At 40.1% G+C, this 18,647-nt stretch overlaps 1 protein-coding gene across 1 annotated transcript; it reads right to left on the bottom strand.

Moving 5' to 3' along the window:
• Positions 1 to 727: 727 nt before the first annotated feature.
• On the bottom strand, positions 728 to 16,445 carry LOC149285069 (zinc finger and BTB domain-containing protein 41-like). Its single transcript, XM_089495860.1, has 5 exons — positions 15,388 to 16,445; positions 13,346 to 13,515; positions 6,086 to 6,212; positions 4,076 to 4,184; positions 728 to 1,081 (listed from the first exon to the last, which is right to left on the bottom strand). The coding sequence occupies exons 1-5, from the start codon at positions 16,443 to 16,445 to the stop codon at positions 728 to 730; spliced, it is 1,818 nt and encodes a 605-aa protein (XP_089351986.1).
• Between the last annotated feature and the right edge of the window lie 2,202 nt (positions 16,446 to 18,647).

The following is an 18,647-nucleotide window of genomic DNA, read 5'->3' as shown; positions in this document are numbered from 1 at the left end:
TGGGGGTCATTTTCGGTTTTGGCTAAGTGAACCCTGAATGTTTTGGTCCAGAATTTTCATTTTAGTTCATCCCTAGAATAAATCTAGGGAATCCTGAATTTGCAGTCGCAAAACTTTCAAGGCCCAGAAATCAGTGAGAGGAAGAGTAAAGGTTTTGTGTCATTTTACTTTACTTTAATCTGCATATTTTATTAAAGGCCATATTTTTTGTCACAGTGAAAAATGAGTGCGGCCCGCGCACGTATACAATTCTGATGAAGTGGCCCACTGCAGAAAAAACTTGGACACCCCTGGATTATGCCCTTTGTACATGCGACCCTTTTTCTTTGATTATGATTCAATATGTAAATTGAATTTGTTGAATTAGTTGAAAAAAAATTGTTGGGTAAAAATCATGTTTTTTGGGGGGGGGTGAGGGGGTGAGGGGGTGGGGGGGCCCTTAACAGATTCTCGCACCCGGGCCCTGAGGCGTCTAGTTACGCCCCTGAACAAAAGCATGTGTAAACAGCTACTACAAGGAGTATGTGATTGTTTGAATCAAACAGTAATGCACAAATGACCCATGCCAAAATTGATGGAAATGAAATCTTAATCTGTACAATAAACACATACATCTTCCAAAATAAGTATCCGACCGCTCCAAAGAGTCTTAGATTCCTACATTCATAAAATGTACAGGGGGAAAAAACTAGGTTGTGTACAAACACCCTGGAAAAAAAAATCTGCGCTACAGAGGTTGAGTTCTCTCAGAAGCATTCTGAGAGTCATAAGAGGTAAAATCACTGGTTGAATGATCATTATCTCTAACGATTGAAATATAAGCCATTGAGACAGGTGATATAGAGGAGGCAGTCTGAACTATAGGATCCAGGGCGTCTGCAGTAACTGACTGCATGGTAGCGTGGTTGCTAGGCAACGCCTGTTGCAGCATCTGCCCAGGAAATTTAGAAGGACTCCTCCTGTTTTTGAAGAATCTTGGAGATGCGTGCTCTCGGTTGATTTGCACTCTCATATCAGCTTTGTGGACAGTTCGAATGTGCTTCTTCATGTTACTGGGGTGCCTGCAGCCCTTACCGCAGATCTGAGGAAACAAAACAAGGTTGCAGGAATCATGGATATTGCCAAAATAAAGGGAATATTTTAAGACATAAGTTCACAAATGCACACAAACGGAAATAAAGTTGTTTTAATTACTCCTCAAAGGAGGTTTTTATCAATCAAAGGCACGCCTGTTTACTTTATTAATATCCTAGCAGATATAAAATACACAGGCTGCTCAACTCTACAATTATGTTAACAATGTGTAATTCCTTGTATACCTACAGAAAACACAGATTAGGCAACAGCATTTGGGCCTCTCTACTCTGCCCATTTTTTCCTACATTTTTATGTTCAGGATAGCCTTGGGTCTCTCCAATGCATAACTCTCCTCAAGGGACAACAACGCCCTGCAGGACTGCCAATCCGAAATCTTGGGGCTCAATACGGATACAATGCCTGGACCTTCATCCCCCTGCCATCAGCCGACCCCATGTACATCCCACTGTCCCACCCATCGCTCCATTTTAAGATTCTTCCAAAAGCACAAATTATGAGAACAGGGGCGAGCCTAGGAGATTCTACATGTTGGTGCAATATCTTATCATTTTAGACAATTGTATGCTTCAAAACTTTGTAGCACCAGTTTGGGGAAGGTCATTTTCTGTCCCAGCATGACTGTGCCCCAGTGCACAAAGCAAGGTTTTAAAGACAAAGTTGGATGAGTTTGGTGTGGAAGAACTTGACCGACCACACAGAACCCCATCGAACACCTTTGGGATGAACTGGAACACAGATTGTGACTTCTCAACCAGAATCAGTGCCTCTCAAATCTTGTGCAAAGTCTTCTCAAAAGAGTGGATATTTGTATAGCTGCAAAAGCAGATGCCAACTACATATTGATGCCCATGATTTTGTTAAGGGTTTTCTAATGATCAATTTGCCTTTTGAACTTAAACTTGGATTAGCGAACACAATGTGCCGTTGGAACACAGGAGTGATAAAGAGCCTCTGTACGCCTATGAAGGTATTCCATTAAAAATAAACCGTTTTCAGCTACAATAGTCATTCACAACATCCGCACTGTATTTCTGATTCATTTTATGTTATTTTAATGGACAAAATTTTATATCTTTTCAAAACAAGGAGATTTCTAAGTGACCCCACACTTTTGAACAGTGGTGAACATTCTCTATGGCTGATTTTATGTTTTAACATGTTTTAACATTTAAAAATTTATATTGTTTTTTTCAGGACAAGAAGGGCTTTCTTTAGACTTTTTTGATTGTATCATTTAATTTACTATAAAAATAAAAGTATAAAATATGGTGAAAATGTTAGAAAAGGGGACTTTTTCCTGCTTTTACTTGAACAATCTTTTAATCATCTATAAAAGCTAATGAAAAAACCTGCAAAATAGCGTTTACTATTTGTCTTGAGTTTAGAAATACCCAATGTTTTTATGTGTTGGGTTGTTTGGGGGCACATTTGGGAAGTGTGCATTGTTCAAAATAGAATTTTGACATGTTGAAAATTCGGCCTCCATTAATTATTTGGGATATTTTTTAAGCTGGCTAATTCAATTTACCTCATCAAACCATGTATCTTTGAAAACTAGACACCCCAGGGTATTTCATATCCTGGTATTTTAACTCTTCCCATGCACACATTTTACCACCAGCCTTTATCAAAGTTTGCAGTAGTATTTTTTACATGAGTTTACAGTTCCTGGTATATGCCACATCCAAAAAACACCACAATATATGTTCAGCAACATCTCCTGAGTACAGTGATACCCTGGGGGTTTATTGGGTTGTTTGGGGGCTAAAAGGCCACATTTGGGAAATATGCATTTTTCAAATTGGAGTTTTGACATGTGGTCATCCTGCCCCCATGTGTTATTTCTGACATCTTTAAAGCTGGCTAATTCAATTTACCCCATCGAACCATATATAGACACCCCAGGGTATTTCAAATGCTGGTGTTTTAACTCTTTCCATGCACTAATTTAACCACTAGCCTTTGTCAAACTTTGTAGTAGTATTTTTTTGCACGTATGAATTTACTGCTTCTAGAATATGGCACTGTCAAACAACATCCCAATATGTGTTCAGCAACATCTCTTGAGTACAGTGATACCCCCATGGATGGGTTTGTCAGGTTATTTGGGAGGTAAAAGGCCAGCTTTGCAAGATGTGCATTTTTATGGAATTTGGACATCTGGTCAGTCTGTGCCCATGTCCTATATTTGGGACATTTTTGAACATGGCTAACTTGTTTTACACCATCAAATCATACATTTTTTAAAACCAGACACCCCATGGGCATTTAATATGCGAGTATTTTAAGTCTTTCCATGCGAGAATTTTTGTGAACATATAGTGCTAATTTTGGGACCTTTATATATATATATATTTAATTTTTTTTAGAACATATAGCGCTAATTTTAGGACTTGCTCATAAAAATAAGCTTTTTGATATATAGGGCATTATTTTTACATGTTGTCAATTTTTTTAAATTTGTTTATTTTTTACATTTTTTATTTAATTTTACTGATCACCCTGTGATTATAAAGCTGGGCTCTATTGACTTACATTGTTGAATGCCGTACCTGCAGGGGTCCCAGAGTTCTCAGGATGGTCTGGAAAAACCTTCTTGGAATCTTGCTTATTTTTTTTAAAGGACGCTGCCACCTTGCAAGAGGCAAAATCTTTCACAGTGGTGCATGTGACTGCTCTCCGGTCACAGTGCATCATAGATTGGGATTTCGGGGTTGCTGAATGCCTCGCTATCGAGGCACTTCAGCAACACCGTTTAAGCTCTTTTAAATCAGACGTCAAGTGCCATACAATATATGGCAGGTATTGTCATCTAGAGGAGGGGCCACACAAGGTGTGACGTGTCTGGCAGGTCAGTTGCTGTGAAGGGGTTAAACAATGTGCAGTTAATACTTTTACTATTGGTAAAACACATACATATTTTCACATACATACAATCACTGCCTCTAGCTAGCCAGACCTTAGCTTCGCTACTCACTTTGCATCGATACGGTAGCTCTCCTGTATGAGTCCAAGTGTGTCTCTTCAGTTCAGAGATACGGTGGAATGACTGTACACAGAAGTCACACTTAAATTTCTTCACTCCACTATGAAAAAGGAAAGAAAAAATATAAGATATGTATTCTTGTATTTTTAGATTGTATAATTGTATCTATATACATCCATATATTATATGCAGTGCTGGACAACTCCGGGAGCCAAAAGTCATTTGTCTTTCATTTTCACTGTAGATGCCTTCTTTTTTACACATCTATCCACTGAGAGATAAGAAACGGTGAAACACACAAGATAACGTATTGTCCATCTGATTTAAATGGGGAAAGAAGTTTTCTATATTTTTGTTTCTAAATGATTGTAACTGGCTTTAGGATTGTTGAGTGCCTTGTATTTCGGCCCATTTTATGACTGTATTTAGCCTAGTTGACTACCGCTAATTAATTACTGGTGGGGAAAATCCTACCGAACTGACGCTAAGGCAAGACCAAATCTCGACTGCAACAATTGTTGCCAATGCATACATTTTCAGGGGAAGAATGCTGAGCACAAACAAATTATGGGTCTAGTACAGGGGCGTCCAACATGCGGAACCTCGAGGTGCGGCCCGCGTGAGATCGGTAGCCAGGATCACAACAGCCCTGCTGCTTACTTGTGGGAGGGTCTATTCTCTGCTTCAGTCCTGCTTCCTCTGTGGGGAGAACGAGGGAGGCCGCGCCCCCTGCTGAAGTCTGTGAGCGGCATCGAGAGCTGTAGAGCAGGTAAGGGGAATTAATTTGTGTGTGTGTCATAGCATGGATGTGTAAGTGCTGGAACCTAGGCATGATGGGACTGTGATTGCTGTTAGCAGATTGCTGTTAGCAATCACACTCCTATCATGCCAAGTCAGCCAGTACATGCTGAAACCTGGCTAGCTGCCCCCCTTGTGTATTGATGCTGCCAGCAGTATGGGGACTGCACTTACAGCCACCCTGTACCAGCACGTATTGGCTGACTTGGGATGATAGGAGTGTGACTGCTAACAGCAATCTGCTAACAGCAATCACAGTCCCATCATGCCTAGGTTCCAGCATTTACTGGTTGCCTGGGTATAAAAAGAGTGTGTTTGCTGTTAGCAATCACACTCCTATCATGCCAAGTCAACCAGTACATGCTGAAACCTGGCTAGCTGCCCCCCTTGTGTATTGATGCTGCCAGCAGTATGGGGTCTGCACTTACAGCCACCCTGTACCAGCATGTATTGGCTGACTTGGGATGATAGGAGTGTGATTGCTAACAGCAATCTGGTAACAGCAATCACAGTCCCATCATGCCTAGGTTCCAGCATTCACTGGTTGCCTGGGTATAAAAGGAGTGTGTTTGTTGATTTTTTTTGTCCAATTGTGGTGAGTTACTTTTAATAAAAGTGTGGTTACACACTAAAATTGGACAAAAAATACAATGCCCAGCCAACCAGTACATGCTGGAATCTGGGTATGCCTGAGATTGCTGTTAACAATCATAATATATATTTTTTTTGTACAATTTTGGTGTGTAACTTACTTTTATTTAAAAGTGTGTGGGGGGGGGGGCACTTTCAGTTTCGGCTAAGTGAACCCTGAATTTTCGGTTTTGGTCCAGAATTTTCATTTTAGTGCATCCCTAAAATAAATAGAACTATTTTATTTTTACTTATCCAGAATCCTGAATTTGTAGGCCCAGAAATCCCAGAAATCAGTGAGAGGAAAAGTAAAGGTTTTGTGTCATTTACTTTATTTTAATCTGCATATCTTATTAAAGGCCATATTTTCTCTCAGTGAAAAATGAGTGCGGCCCTCGCACGGATACAATTCTGATGAAGTGGCCCACTGCAGAAAAAACTTGGACACCCCTGGTCTAGTAGTTGAAATAAATATGCTACAAAATTTTTTGGTAATCAGTATGCAAATGTCATTATCTGAAACTGAACTAATCATTAGACCATAAGTACTGCCCATGCTTTGTTTTTATGTACCTGCAAAATATTTTGTGGCTCTTATAATACTTCACAGCTTGGCCACAAAATTCACAGAGTTGCAGCAATGGGGGTTTTCCAGTGCCTGCTTCTATGTGTTTCACTCTGACATGTTGGGTGAGATCGTCTGCAAAAAAAAAAAAAAAGGGTACCTGTATAGAAATTGCAAATTCAGCCACAAATTGTAATTATGTTTCAATTATACAGTCTGATCTTGTTTCCTAAAAACATTAAATGTTATTTTGCATTGAAAAAAATAATAAAGGCCAGGAAATATTAGCAGTATCAGGTAGGGAATCAAATACTTTTTAAGTTGGAGAAATATGCAAACACGCTAACATGGCCATTTCTCAATCTTTGAACTATAATGATTCCTTTGTACATACAGAACAATATTATGTATCAGATACAGGACATTCAGACTTCACAGACAACATTGAAAATAGAAAATAACTCAGACAAGGACAGCTAAGAATAAGCAATGAAAACTTATTCTATTTGAAGTCCTTTGGGTAGCTCTGTCTATCCTGCATATCTCACACTTGACATATCTTCATACACCAACTTCCTTTCTAAGTTCCAACTACAAAATAAACTGACTTTTTGGGGGTTGGAGGACACCATGACAACATTTTCATATGATTACATAGTTACCATTAGACAACATAGCGTCACCTTGGGTCTAGGTCCTCCACTCCAACAAAAGGGAGCTTTCGTGTCAAAGATAATACATATAATAACAATCGTAATAAAAAAATATAATGTAAAAAATAAAATATAAAAATATTTTTACAAATCTGCTGCGACTCTCCTCCCCCAGTCCCATAGTTAACAATGATCATCTAAGTGTCAAAGTGTGATGCACAATAATGGACCCATGTAACAATAGTGGCAAAATCAAGTGGCTGAAAGGGTGCCAAAAGGCATAAAGTTACCCCAGGAGCATTCCCTCGAGTGTAATGTGCTTTCAGTCATTCTGGCTCAATCTGTCCTACAACCGGCTTGCCCTAAAGTCGAACCAATGGAATGCAGGTCTATTCTCCCCCACATGAAACAAGTCGTTTTCCAATACACTGTTTTTATTGCTTTCTGGAGGAGGTATCTCAAAAGTGATCTTTTATATACCTTTATAGGTAACCCTGTGCGATGTAACAAGTAGGCGTCTAGCTCAATGGGAATATTTGATACAAGAAAGGCATGCTTGATTGTTTTCGTAAGACTCAAAGAAAAAACACTTTAATGCCACTGTATAACAGGATATCCGATGCAGAAAGACAGAGCAAAGCTGGCGTACCTGGTGCAGAATAAGGATGGGGTATGGGTTATAGTGTAGTAATAAAACATTTTTCAGAAAAATAAACTGATGTATAACAATCCATAGTTCCATGTGAAAAATTTGGATTTTGGGGTTTTTTTTTTTAGCATTGTACCTGAATGTGTCACTCAGTTCTGTTCCAGGCTACATTTTACCTCTCTGGGAATGCAAACAATAGCTTTTATCTGTGATATGGGAAGGGGTTGTCAAGTAACTCCCATGAGAGCCCAATGTCAGGACAGAGAGAAGTGAATTCGCGTGAAGCCCCCCCACCCCCCTTTAACAATTCACACAGAAGATTCTTTACTGTGCAAAACAAGATTGCCCCGTAAAGCACATTAAAAGACTTGCATTCAACTGAGTAGAATATCCCATGCAGTTGACAAATGGACTGGGGAGGAGAAGGTAGCCTCTTTGTTTTCTTGACTAAATGATGTCTGTAACAAAAATCCTTTATAGTTCTAATTAAAATTCACCCTTTCACCTACCAAATGTTCTTCTAAGACATCTGCAGTAGTCAGATGAACTCCGACACTAAACATCTTGACAGCCTGTAATTGGCTTTTTTTGCAATGCAAAATTATTATTAACTTCTCAGTTCATTACCAAAGCAAATTTAATTCTTAAATATAGCAAAAGCGGACTGCGTATAACAATGAATTATTGTTTAAATAGGCAAGGAAAAAATAGATTACACTGTGACAGATGTGGGAAAATAAATAGTCTTTAACCTGGACAATATTTGACTGTGTCTAATTGCCCTTGGCCATTTAAAGTCAAGCTGCCTTTTCTAGACAGTAAAACCATTGCAATTCTGCATCCTAGGAATTTTTTATACCGAGGACGAGTGCAAAGACATTAAATCAAAATAGGAGTGAATTTAAGAGGGTGCCTAACACATTACCACAAATGTTTATTCATTTTATGTCAAATCATATCTAGGATGGCAGAGATGAAATGCTTGCCTGACGTTAAACGTAAACAATTATAGATTCACTATCAGAACTATAAATTGTAATGCAGAATATTATCCAGAATTCCGTTTTATGAACCCATTACTGTACTTCTATGCACTGGGGGTATGAACATGTCTGCCAGGTCTAACTTTACTGGTGCCAACGTCATTCGCGCCATCTTATTTGTATTGCAGGGAAAAATATATCACAGGTATGGCCTTTGGCTTTACAGTCATGCTATATAGTGGACCTTCAGTTTTCTATCTTCCTTCCTTCCTTCTCCACTCCACTACCTGAATTCTCTATAACCATTAACAACATGACTAACTCTCCTACTAACCAGGCCTGATGCCTTGGAGTCATCCTTGACTCAAACCTCTCCTTTATCCCTCACATTCAGTACCTCGCCAGATCCGGCCACGTGCACGCCCATTCCTCACCCAAGAATCCACAAAAACTCTGGTTCATTCACTTATTTCCCGTCTTGACTACTGCAACACCTCTGGTTGGCATTCCACTGTCTCGACTCGCTCCTCTGCAGTCTGTCCTAAATCCTGCTAGGCTTCTCTTCCTTGCACGTCGCTCCTCTTCTGCTTCCCCACTCTGTGAAATCCTCCACTGGCTCCCAATTACCATTAGAATTAAATTTAAAATCCTTGTACTAACATATAAGGCCCTCCATAACACGGCTCCTTCATACATTTCTGCCCTCATAAGCAAATACTCTCCTACTCGATCCTTACGTTCTTCCCATGGGCTAAGGCTGTCCTCCTCACTTATCACCTCTTCCTTTTCCCGTCTACAAGATTTCACTTGGGCTGCCCCATATCTCTGGAATCTACTTCCATCGAACCTTCAACATTCACCCTCCCAACATTCAAGAAACATCTAAAAAACCCACTTCTTCAGAGAAGCATACCATCTTAGCTGCTAGAACTTCCTTGTCATTGATACAACCACTACACTACCTCTCACCTTTCTCTATGCCAGGGGCGTCCAACATGCGGCCCGCGAGACCTCGACGTGCGGCCCGCGTAAGATAGGCAGCCAGGGCAACCGATCTTACGCGGGCCGCACCTCGAGCCCTGCTACAACAAGAGCCCTGCTACTTACCTGTGGGAGGGTCTTTTGTACTGAACAGAAGAAGCAGAACCCAGCAGAGTTCACGTGACATCACATGACTCTCCTCCAGTCCTGCTTCCTCTGTTCAGTACCAGAGAATGCAGAGGGAGGCCGCGCCCCCTGCTGAAGTCTGTGAGCGGCATCGAGGAGCTGCAGTGCAGGTAAGGGGGTGGGGAGGGTGTTTGAATGAGTATATGAATGAATGAGTGTGTGTGTGATAGCATGGATGTGTAAGTGCTGGAGCCTAGGCATGATGGGACTGTGATTGCTATTAGCAATCACACTCCTATCATGCCAAGTCAGCCAGCACATGCTGAAACCTGGCTACCTGCCCCCCTTGTGTATTGATGCTGCCAGCAGTATGGGGCCTGCACATCACTTACAGCCACCCTGTACCAGCATGTACTGGCTGACTTGGCATGATAGGAGTGTGATTGCTCATAGCAAGCACAGTCCCATCATGCCTAGGTACCAGCATTTACTGGTTGCCTGGGTATGATAGGAGTGTGATTGCTGTTAGCAATTACACTCCTATCATGCCAAGTCATATTGCTATTTTTTTTGTCCACTTGTGGTGTGTTACCTACTTTTATAAAAAATTTGAGTTTTTATTATTATTTTTAAAGGTGGGGGGTCATTTTCGGTTTTGGCTAAGTGAACCGTGAATGTTTTGGTCCAGAATTTTCATTTTGGTGCCTCCCATGAATAAATAGAACTATTTCATTTTTAATTATCCTGAATTTGTAGTCACAACACTTTCTAGGCCCAGAAATCAGTGAGAGAAAAAGTAAAGGTTTTGTGTCATTTACTTTATTTTAATCTGGATATTTTATTAACCCCTTAAGGACCGGGCTCATTTTTCGTTTTGTACCCTGTGGGACCGAGGCTGTTTTGACACTTTTGTGGTGCTTGTGTTCAGCTGTAATTTTCTCCTCACCCATTTATTTTGATCGTATCATCTTATTTACTATAAAAAAAATAAAAAAAACATGGTGCAAAATTGAAAAAAAAACACATTTTATGACTTTTATTTGAAAAATCTTTTACTCACCTAAAAAAGCAAGTAAAAAAACTAGCTAAATAGATTCTACTACTTGTCCTGAGTTTAGAAATACCCAATGTTTTTAAGGTTTTTTTTGCTGTTTTTTGTAAGTTATAGGGCAATAAGTACAAGCAGCGTTTTATGATTTCCAAATCTTTTTTAACAAATCTGGTCAGTCTGCCTCCATCTCCTCTTTGGAACATCTTTGAAGCCGGTTAACTCAATTTAACCCATTCAAACCATATATTTTTGAAAACTAGACACCCCAGGGTATTCCAAATGCTGTTATTTTAACCCTTTCCATGCACCAATTATAGAACTACACTTTGTCAAACTTTGTAATAGTAATTTTTTTTATTTTTTTTTCCACACAAATTGTACTTTAGTTATAGATATACAGGTGCTGGTATATGCCACTGTCAAACAACACCCCAATATGTGTTCAGCAACATCTCCTGAGTACAGCGATACCCCACATGCATGGGTTTGTCAGATTGTTTGGCTGGTAAAAGGCTACTTTTGGGGCATGCGTAATTCAGGTGGTCATTTGGTCATTGTGCCTCCCTCTCCTCTTTGGAATATCTTTGAAGCCGGTTAACTCAATTTAACCCATTCAAACCATATATTTTTGAAAACTAGACACCCCAGGGTATTCCAAATGCTGTTATTTTAACCCTTTCCATGCACCAATTATAGAACTACACTTTGTCAAACTTTGTAATAGTAATTTTTTTTATTTTTTTTTCACACAAATTGTACTTTAGTTATAGATATACAGGTCCTGGTATATGCCACTGTCAAACAACACGCCAATGTGTGTTCAGGAACATCTCCTGAGTGCAGTGATACCCGACATGCATGGGTTTGTCGGGTTGTTTCAGATTTAAAATGCCACATTTGGGAAGTGCGCTTTTTTTCTCCATTTTGGTCAGTCTGTACCTATGCCCTATCTTTGAGCTAGGCCACTCCAATTTACCCCATCAGCCATTTTTTTTATATATTAGACACCCCTTGGGTATTTGAAGTGCTTTTATTTTAACTCTTTGTTGAGATTTTTGAGAAATTTTAGCACTTGCTCAAAATAATAAACTTTATTTTTTAATTTTATTTTATTTTTTTAATACTTTTTTTATATTTTTTTTTACACATTTTGCTGGTACTGGATGGTTCATCTAGTGACATCACTGCATAATTATTTTTAAATGTTAGCACATTTTTTTTACATTTTTTTTTCCATTTTTTATTTATTTTATTTTTTTTGAATATTTTACTAATCACATAGTGATTAGAAAGCTGGGCTCCATTGACTTGCATGGTTGAATGCAGTACCTGTATTCAACCAGCAAGTGGAGCCAGTTCTCTAGAGGGTCTGGAGACCCTCTAGCGAACTTTTTCGTCTTTATTGTTTTATTTCCCGGGCCGCCACCATCTTGCTTGATGGCGAAGATCACCGGCAGCGGCGGCTGTGACCGCTCTCCGGAGCGGTCACAGCCCACCCAGAGGTAAGTGTTTGGTGTCGCTGGATGCCTCCTGATCGAGGCATTCCAGCGACACCATTTAAGTCGCCTCCTAAACGCTTTTAAAACGGGCATCCGCCGCCATACAATGTATGGCGGCTGTTGACGCCCCGGGAAGGGGCCAGACATGGCCCCCGATGCCGATCTCGGCCTTGCTGAATGCCTCGACATCGAGGCATTGCAGCAAGGCCGTTTAAGCGAAGAAAGTGATCCTTGATCACTTTCTAAGCTTATTTAATTTTTTGACGGTTCAGGACCGTCAAAGGTCATTTAGTGACCTTCTTGTTATGACGGTCCTGAACCGGCAAAGGTCGCGAAGGGGTTAAAGGCCATATTTTTTTTCACTCACAGTGAAAAATAAGTGTGGCCCGCGCACATATACAATTCTGATGAAGTGACCCACTGCAGAAAAAACTTGGACACCCCTGCTCTATGCCTTATGTTTGTCACCCCATTCCCTCAAGATTGTAAGCTTGCGAGCTTAGTCTGTCAATTCTCATCTTGTCATACCCCTTGAATATATGTGTTGTATTAAGCGCTGTGTAAATTGTTGGCGCTATATAAATAAAAGATAATAATATTAATAATAACAACAACAACAACAAGGAACAGATATACAACAGAACATAACTCCTTTCACAGACATTATATGAATGAAAAATACCTGCTCCTTCACAACATAAGCTTCAAACATTGTGATGACATATTATGCTAGAGATAGATTTGTGACTCATAAAAATCAATACAATACCAATCACTGTCAGTTGCATTGCTGCTAAACTTCAATGCTCAAGTTGCGATATCCAAAATCTGTGGCTTGTCTGTGGCCTTCAAGGACTGGAATTGAGCACCACTGAGCTTTCCCACTGAGATATAAGCTTTATTATGTCTTTATCAGTAAGTAAAATAAAACCCTACATAGATGAGTTGATGAGCGAGTTCAATTCTATGACCTTCTTCTGCAAGCTGCGCACTATGTAATGTATACTGATCTTAGGGAGATCAAGCTCTCCCTGCAAATGCTCAGGGTTTGTATCTTTATAAACCCCAACAATAGATGAAACAATGGACAACTAGAGGGTTATGCAAAAAAAAGTGCATTTTGTTATCTACATTACCCTCAACCCTTCAATGTTTGTCATCAATCTGACTTACTGCGCTGAGCTTGAACAGTGACAGTATAAAGAACTACGTACAGTTTAAACTCCTGCACTAACAATGGCCATGCTTCACCTAATGATACAGCATGTACTTGAATAATGAATACCTTACTCCAAAGAGTACAGTATCAGGTGTATGTATACTCACTTTTCACCTTGTATGCTTTATCACAAAGTCTACATTTGTGAGGTCTGGCATCTGAATGGTAAGCAACGTGATCATGTAATTTTTTCAGGGTACTTAGCTCCTTTCCGCACTGCTCGCACTGATAGAACTTCTTGTCAAGGTGGCTGGTCTGGTGCAAAGCAAGCTGACAGCTAGAATAAGACAGGCTTTATTATAAAAGTGCAGAAAACAATGATCCATTAGTACTCTTTTATCTAATGATCATGGGTATCAGGGAAGGGGTCAATTATTTCTAAATCAATCTCATTATTGACTGACAGCTAAAATAATTATTTGTTCAGGGTACATTACACTAGGGCTGAAACAACGAATCGATAAAATCGATAATAATCGATAACGGAAATCGTTGTCGACGATTTCCGTTATCGATTAATCGAGTGATCGATTCGTTGTTGGAGCACTCGGCTCCTTTTACTTACCTCCGCGAGCGTTCCCCGCTTCCGCTGCACTCTCCGCCTTCTTTTAGTTGCGTGTGGCTCCGTTCGCACAGAGCGGTTCGCTCTGTGCGAGTGGCTCCCTTCGCACAGAGCGATTCGCTCTGTGCGAGTGGCTCCATTCGCACAGAGCGGTTCGCGGGGGTGGGGTTTCAGGGGATGCAGGGCAGAGTGGGGGTGGGGGGGCAGGCCAGGGTAGGAGACTGAGTGCAGGGCAGAGTGGGGGTGGGGATTCAGGGCAGGGTGTGAGTGTGGGGGCAGGGCAGGAGACTGGGTGCAGGGCAGAGTTGGAGACTGGGTGCAGGGCAGAGTTGGAGACTGGGTGCAGGGCAGAGTTGGAGACTGGGTGCAGGGCAGAGTGGGTGCAGGGTGTGAGTGTGGGTGCAGGGCAGAGTGGGTGCAGGGTGTGAGTGTGGGTGCAGGGCAGAGTGGGTGCAGGGTGTGAGTGTGGGGGCAGGGCAGAATGTGGGGGCAGGGCTGGGTGCAGGGCAGAGTTGGAGACTGGGTGCAGGGGCACAGTGCAAAGTGCTGGGTGCAAAGTGCCAGGGCTGGGCGCAAAGTGCCAGGGCTGGGTGCAAAGTGCCAGGGTGCAAAGTTCTGGGTGCAAAGTGCCAGGGCTGGGGCAAAGTGCCGGGTGCAAAGTGCTGGGTGCAAAGTGCCAGGGCTGGGTGCAAAGTGCCAGGGCTGGGTGCAAAGTGCCAGGGCTGGGTGCAAAGTTCTGGGTGCAAAGTGCCAGGGCTGGGTGCAAAGTGCTGGGTGCAAAGTGCTGGGTGCAAAGTGCCAGGGCTGGGGCAAAGTGCTGGGTGCAAAGTGCCAGGGCTGGGTGCAAAGTGCCGGGTGCAAAGTGCTGGGTGCAAAGTGCCAGGGGTGGGGCAAAGTGCTGGGTGCAAAGTGCCAGGGCTGGGTGCAAAGTGCCAGGGCTGGGTGCAAAGTGCTGGGTGCAAAGTGCCAGGGCTGGGGCAAAGTTTCTTGAACAGTAATAGTCCACCTCTTTTCAGAATGTTTGGGGTTATTTTGTTTCATAAATATTGTGTTTGGGTTTTTGTACTTTGAACATATTGTTTTTTTATTACATCATAACAAAATAAGAATGTTAATGTAAATTTTAAGTTGTTTTTTAACATCCAGTTCATTAAATTTTAAATAAACAAAAAATTTGCATATTGTTTTTTTTTTATCCGATTAATCGATTAATCGAAAAAATAATCGGCCAACTAATCGATTATTAAAATAATCGTTAGTTGCAGCCCTACATTACACAAATCAGACATGCATATATAAAAGGTGATGTTCCACTTAAGCAAAACATTAAGCTCTCTTGTTTGATAAGAAACTAAATCTCAGCATATATTTATACATTCCTCTGATTAAAAAAAAAAAAAAAGAAACCTTTATGAAATATTTTCAGTTTCCATAGCAACAAAATATCAGTAGCTGCTTCACATTAAAGTTAACAATTTGTCAAAACGTATTTTCTGTTCCTCATGCCAAAACATTGTACACACATTGTACTAGAGCAGTTGCGATGCAAACAAATATATGGGTAAAAAATATCTCTTGCATTCTCACCTATAATTGAACTGTTTTTCACAGAAACTGCAAGGAAGCAAATTCACCCCAGGGTCATCTTGATGATTAAGATATTCTGAATAAGTCAACAGAAGATCACATCTGTCACATTTGTGTACCAGTTCTGCACGGTTTTCATCCTCGACCACTCTGTCTACCGCCTTGCTTCCTTCCAGTCCAGTAACAGTTGGATACACTGTAGCTTTTACTCTCTCTTCATGCATTCCAAAGTCATTAAGACCACGAGTTTCCAAACTATCAGGGGTGTCTGGCTCATCACATAAGTTAATGCAGATATCAGCAGCCTCATCATCTGCTTCTTCTGAAGATCCATCATTGTGAATCGTGATAGGCATCTGTCTGGAAAACCCTGGTTTAATGAAGGAATTCTCTCTGGGTCCATCCACTGGACTTCTTCTACCCACCCTTCCACTTTTAGGGACTGGTTTGTTAATTAAGAAGCTTTGGTTCCTGACAAGGTTGTCCCTGAAAAATGTAGGTCTTTTAAGCATTTTGCCTTTGTCTTTGAGCTGGAGGATCGGCTCAAACCTTCTCCTTTCTTCATTGAAGATGGAGTTGTTCTCATCAACTCCATCATCCCTGTTTGTCTTCAACTGCTGCCTCTCAATGTCTGACTCATGGCCAGGGACGTCGTTATCATCATCCGGGATAAAAATTTCCTCCTTTGGAGCACTTGTTTGTGGGCTGATAGATGCACTGACAACTTGAGCTGTAAGAGGCAAGTTGACTTGCAGGATATGTGCAGCCTGCATGAAGTCTTGAACATGACAAGTGGGGATTTTGTAAGAGTAAATATAGTCCAAAAGATGACTAAAGCCTTCCAAACTAACACTGTCAAGCACCAAGAACTGCTGTTGCTCATTTCTGCTAAGTGCTGCATAGAAGTATTCACTGCATGCTGAAAGAACATTTTTGTGGGCAAGAAATATTTTACCTTCGACCATCAAAGATACATCACAGAAAAGTCCCATTGACTTCTGTTCACTGAGCTTCTGAAGAACAGACCAACCGTGAGCCTCAGGTGACATTGAATCCATCCTGAATAACTAGTAATGGAGAAAAAAAACCAAGGCCTATTATGCATAATAATTGAATTTTGGTGTAATAGAGGCGTATATATTCTTTTGTTCTGTTTCACTTATTACAAAACTTCTGAGTAATAAATTATCAATTAAAATTTCATTTTGAATTAGTCAAAATAGATCTCTGAACAGGGCCATTCTAGTTAGGAGGAAATTAATTAAGTTAAAGTGAGCACCACTTTAAACCCTATAAAATCTAACTGTTAATTTAGTTCATAACAAACTATTCACCTCTGAACTGCACAAACTTAATTACCTAGACTATTACCACCTTCTCTGTTCTCCTTTTTTATGACTCAAATACAATCTTTATCTTGGCTGCTCTGTGGTTGCTATCAACATGCAGCAGTCACTAGGGGACATGTTCCTGTTCATCCAATCCAGAAGTGTTTCCTTCCATGTTACCTTCCAAAAGCCTTCGTTACCAAGCTGGCCCTTTGGTGGTCAGGGAGAGTGAGCTCTTGGTGTCTACTGTTGGTGTCACCCAGTGCAGTAACTCATGGTGTCACCCTCATAAACTTTCTTCCATACTTGAACAAACTTCAGAGAGACAGACTCCTTACAGACCTCACATCGCTGATGTCTATTTGGCACGCTTTTGTAAGTCTTCTCTAGGAGTGGTCACCAGGGTGTCACACCTGCTGATGGAGTCACCTGGTGCAGTACGCACCTGCCACACCCCACCTAGTGACATAACTGCCTTTCTTTATATCACTGGTGGACCTCAGTTGAGTAATTACCTTTTGATTTGTGGTGCATGTTTTCATTTGATTTATTTCTCGTATATGGAACAGCCCTGATCAGATATCTATTTTAACTAATTAACACCTTAAGGATAGAGCTGTTTTTTATTTTTGTACCCATTGTGACAATGGCTTTTTTTTTTAACATTTCTGCAGTGCAGTGTTTAGCTGTAATTTTCTTCCTTCTCATTTACTGTACCCACACAAATTATAGATTGTTTTCTTTAGATTCATTTAGTTTGATCGTATCCTATGTTACAATAAAAAAAAAAAATATATATATGGTGAAAAATTGAGAAAAAAATGTTTTTCTGAGTTTTATTTGAAGAAACTTTTACTCATCTACAAAAGCTTCTAAATAGATTATAATATTTTACCCGAGTTTAGAAATACTTAATTTTTTATGTAGTTTTGCTTTTTTGCAAGTTACCGGGCAATAAGTACAAGTAAATGAAAAGAAACAATAAATAACCGCGCACTCTGTGTGGTGGCTAATCCACGTGTGAGTGAATAATAAAAATACATACACAACAAATCTTTGAAGTGCTGGAAGAAACTCAAATGGATCCAAATATATATATTTTTTTAAAAACAGAACGTAAACACTATATAGTGTAGTAAGTAGATAAATGTGGAGGATATAAATACAATGACAGCCCTTTACATGACATAGGGCATAGAATAGCCCTTTAACCCCTTCGTGACAAAGGCTGATTTTACTTTTTGTACCCTTCGTGACAATGGCCGTTTTAACATTTCTGCGCTGCTCGTGTTTAGCTGTAATTTTCTTCTTTCCCGTTTACTGAACCCACACACATTAGATATTGTTTTTTTCATGACAAGAAGGGCTTTCTTTAGATGACATTGTTTTGATTGTATCATATTATTTACTATTAAAAAAAGTATAAAATATGGTGAAAAATTTAGAAAAAAATGACTGTTTCTAACTTTTAGTTGAAAAATCTTTTACTCATCTATAAAAGGTAATAAAAAAACCTGCTAAATAGATTCTACTATTTGTCCTGAGTTTAGAAATACCCAATGTTTTTATGTTTTTTTGCTTTTTTCTGCACGTTATGGAGCAATAAGTACAGGTAGCGTTTTGCTATTTCAAAGCCATTTTTTCCAAATCTGGTAATTCTTCCCCCCATGTGCCATTTCGGGTATCTTTGAAGCCGGCCAATGCAATTTACCCCATCAAATCATATATTTTTGAAAACTAGACAGCACAGGGTATTCCAAATGCTGGTATTTTAACCCTTTCCAAGCACTTATTCTACCATCAGCCTTTGTCAAACTTTATGGTAATAATTTTTTTGCATTTGTTTTTTCACACACATTTTACTTTAGGTATAAATAAACAGGTTCTGGTATATGTCACTATCAAAAAACACCCCAATATGTGTTTAGCAAC

Source organism: Sceloporus occidentalis, unplaced genomic scaffold (genome assembly GCF_023333645.1).
Source record: "Sceloporus occidentalis isolate IW3139 unplaced genomic scaffold, rSceOcc1.0.p SCAF_85, whole genome shotgun sequence".
Taxonomy (NCBI): Eukaryota; Metazoa; Chordata; class Lepidosauria; order Squamata; family Phrynosomatidae; genus Sceloporus; species Sceloporus occidentalis.
The sequence above is the reverse complement of the archived record's forward strand: the minus strand, read 5'-3'. Positions and strand labels throughout refer to the sequence as shown.

Coding starts and splice junctions, on each gene's coding strand:
- LOC149285069 (XM_089495860.1), bottom strand. CDS start 16,445: ATGGATTCAATGTCACCTGAGGCTCACGGTTGGTCTGTTCTTCAGAAG. Junction 13,516..15,387: donor GAAAAACAGTTCAATTATAG/GTGAGAATGCAA, acceptor GTCTTATTCTAG/CTGTCAGCTTGCTTTGCACC. Junction 6,213..13,345: donor TAAAGCATACAAGGTGAAAA/GTGAGTATACAT, acceptor TTTTTTTTGCAG/ACGATCTCACCCAACATGTC.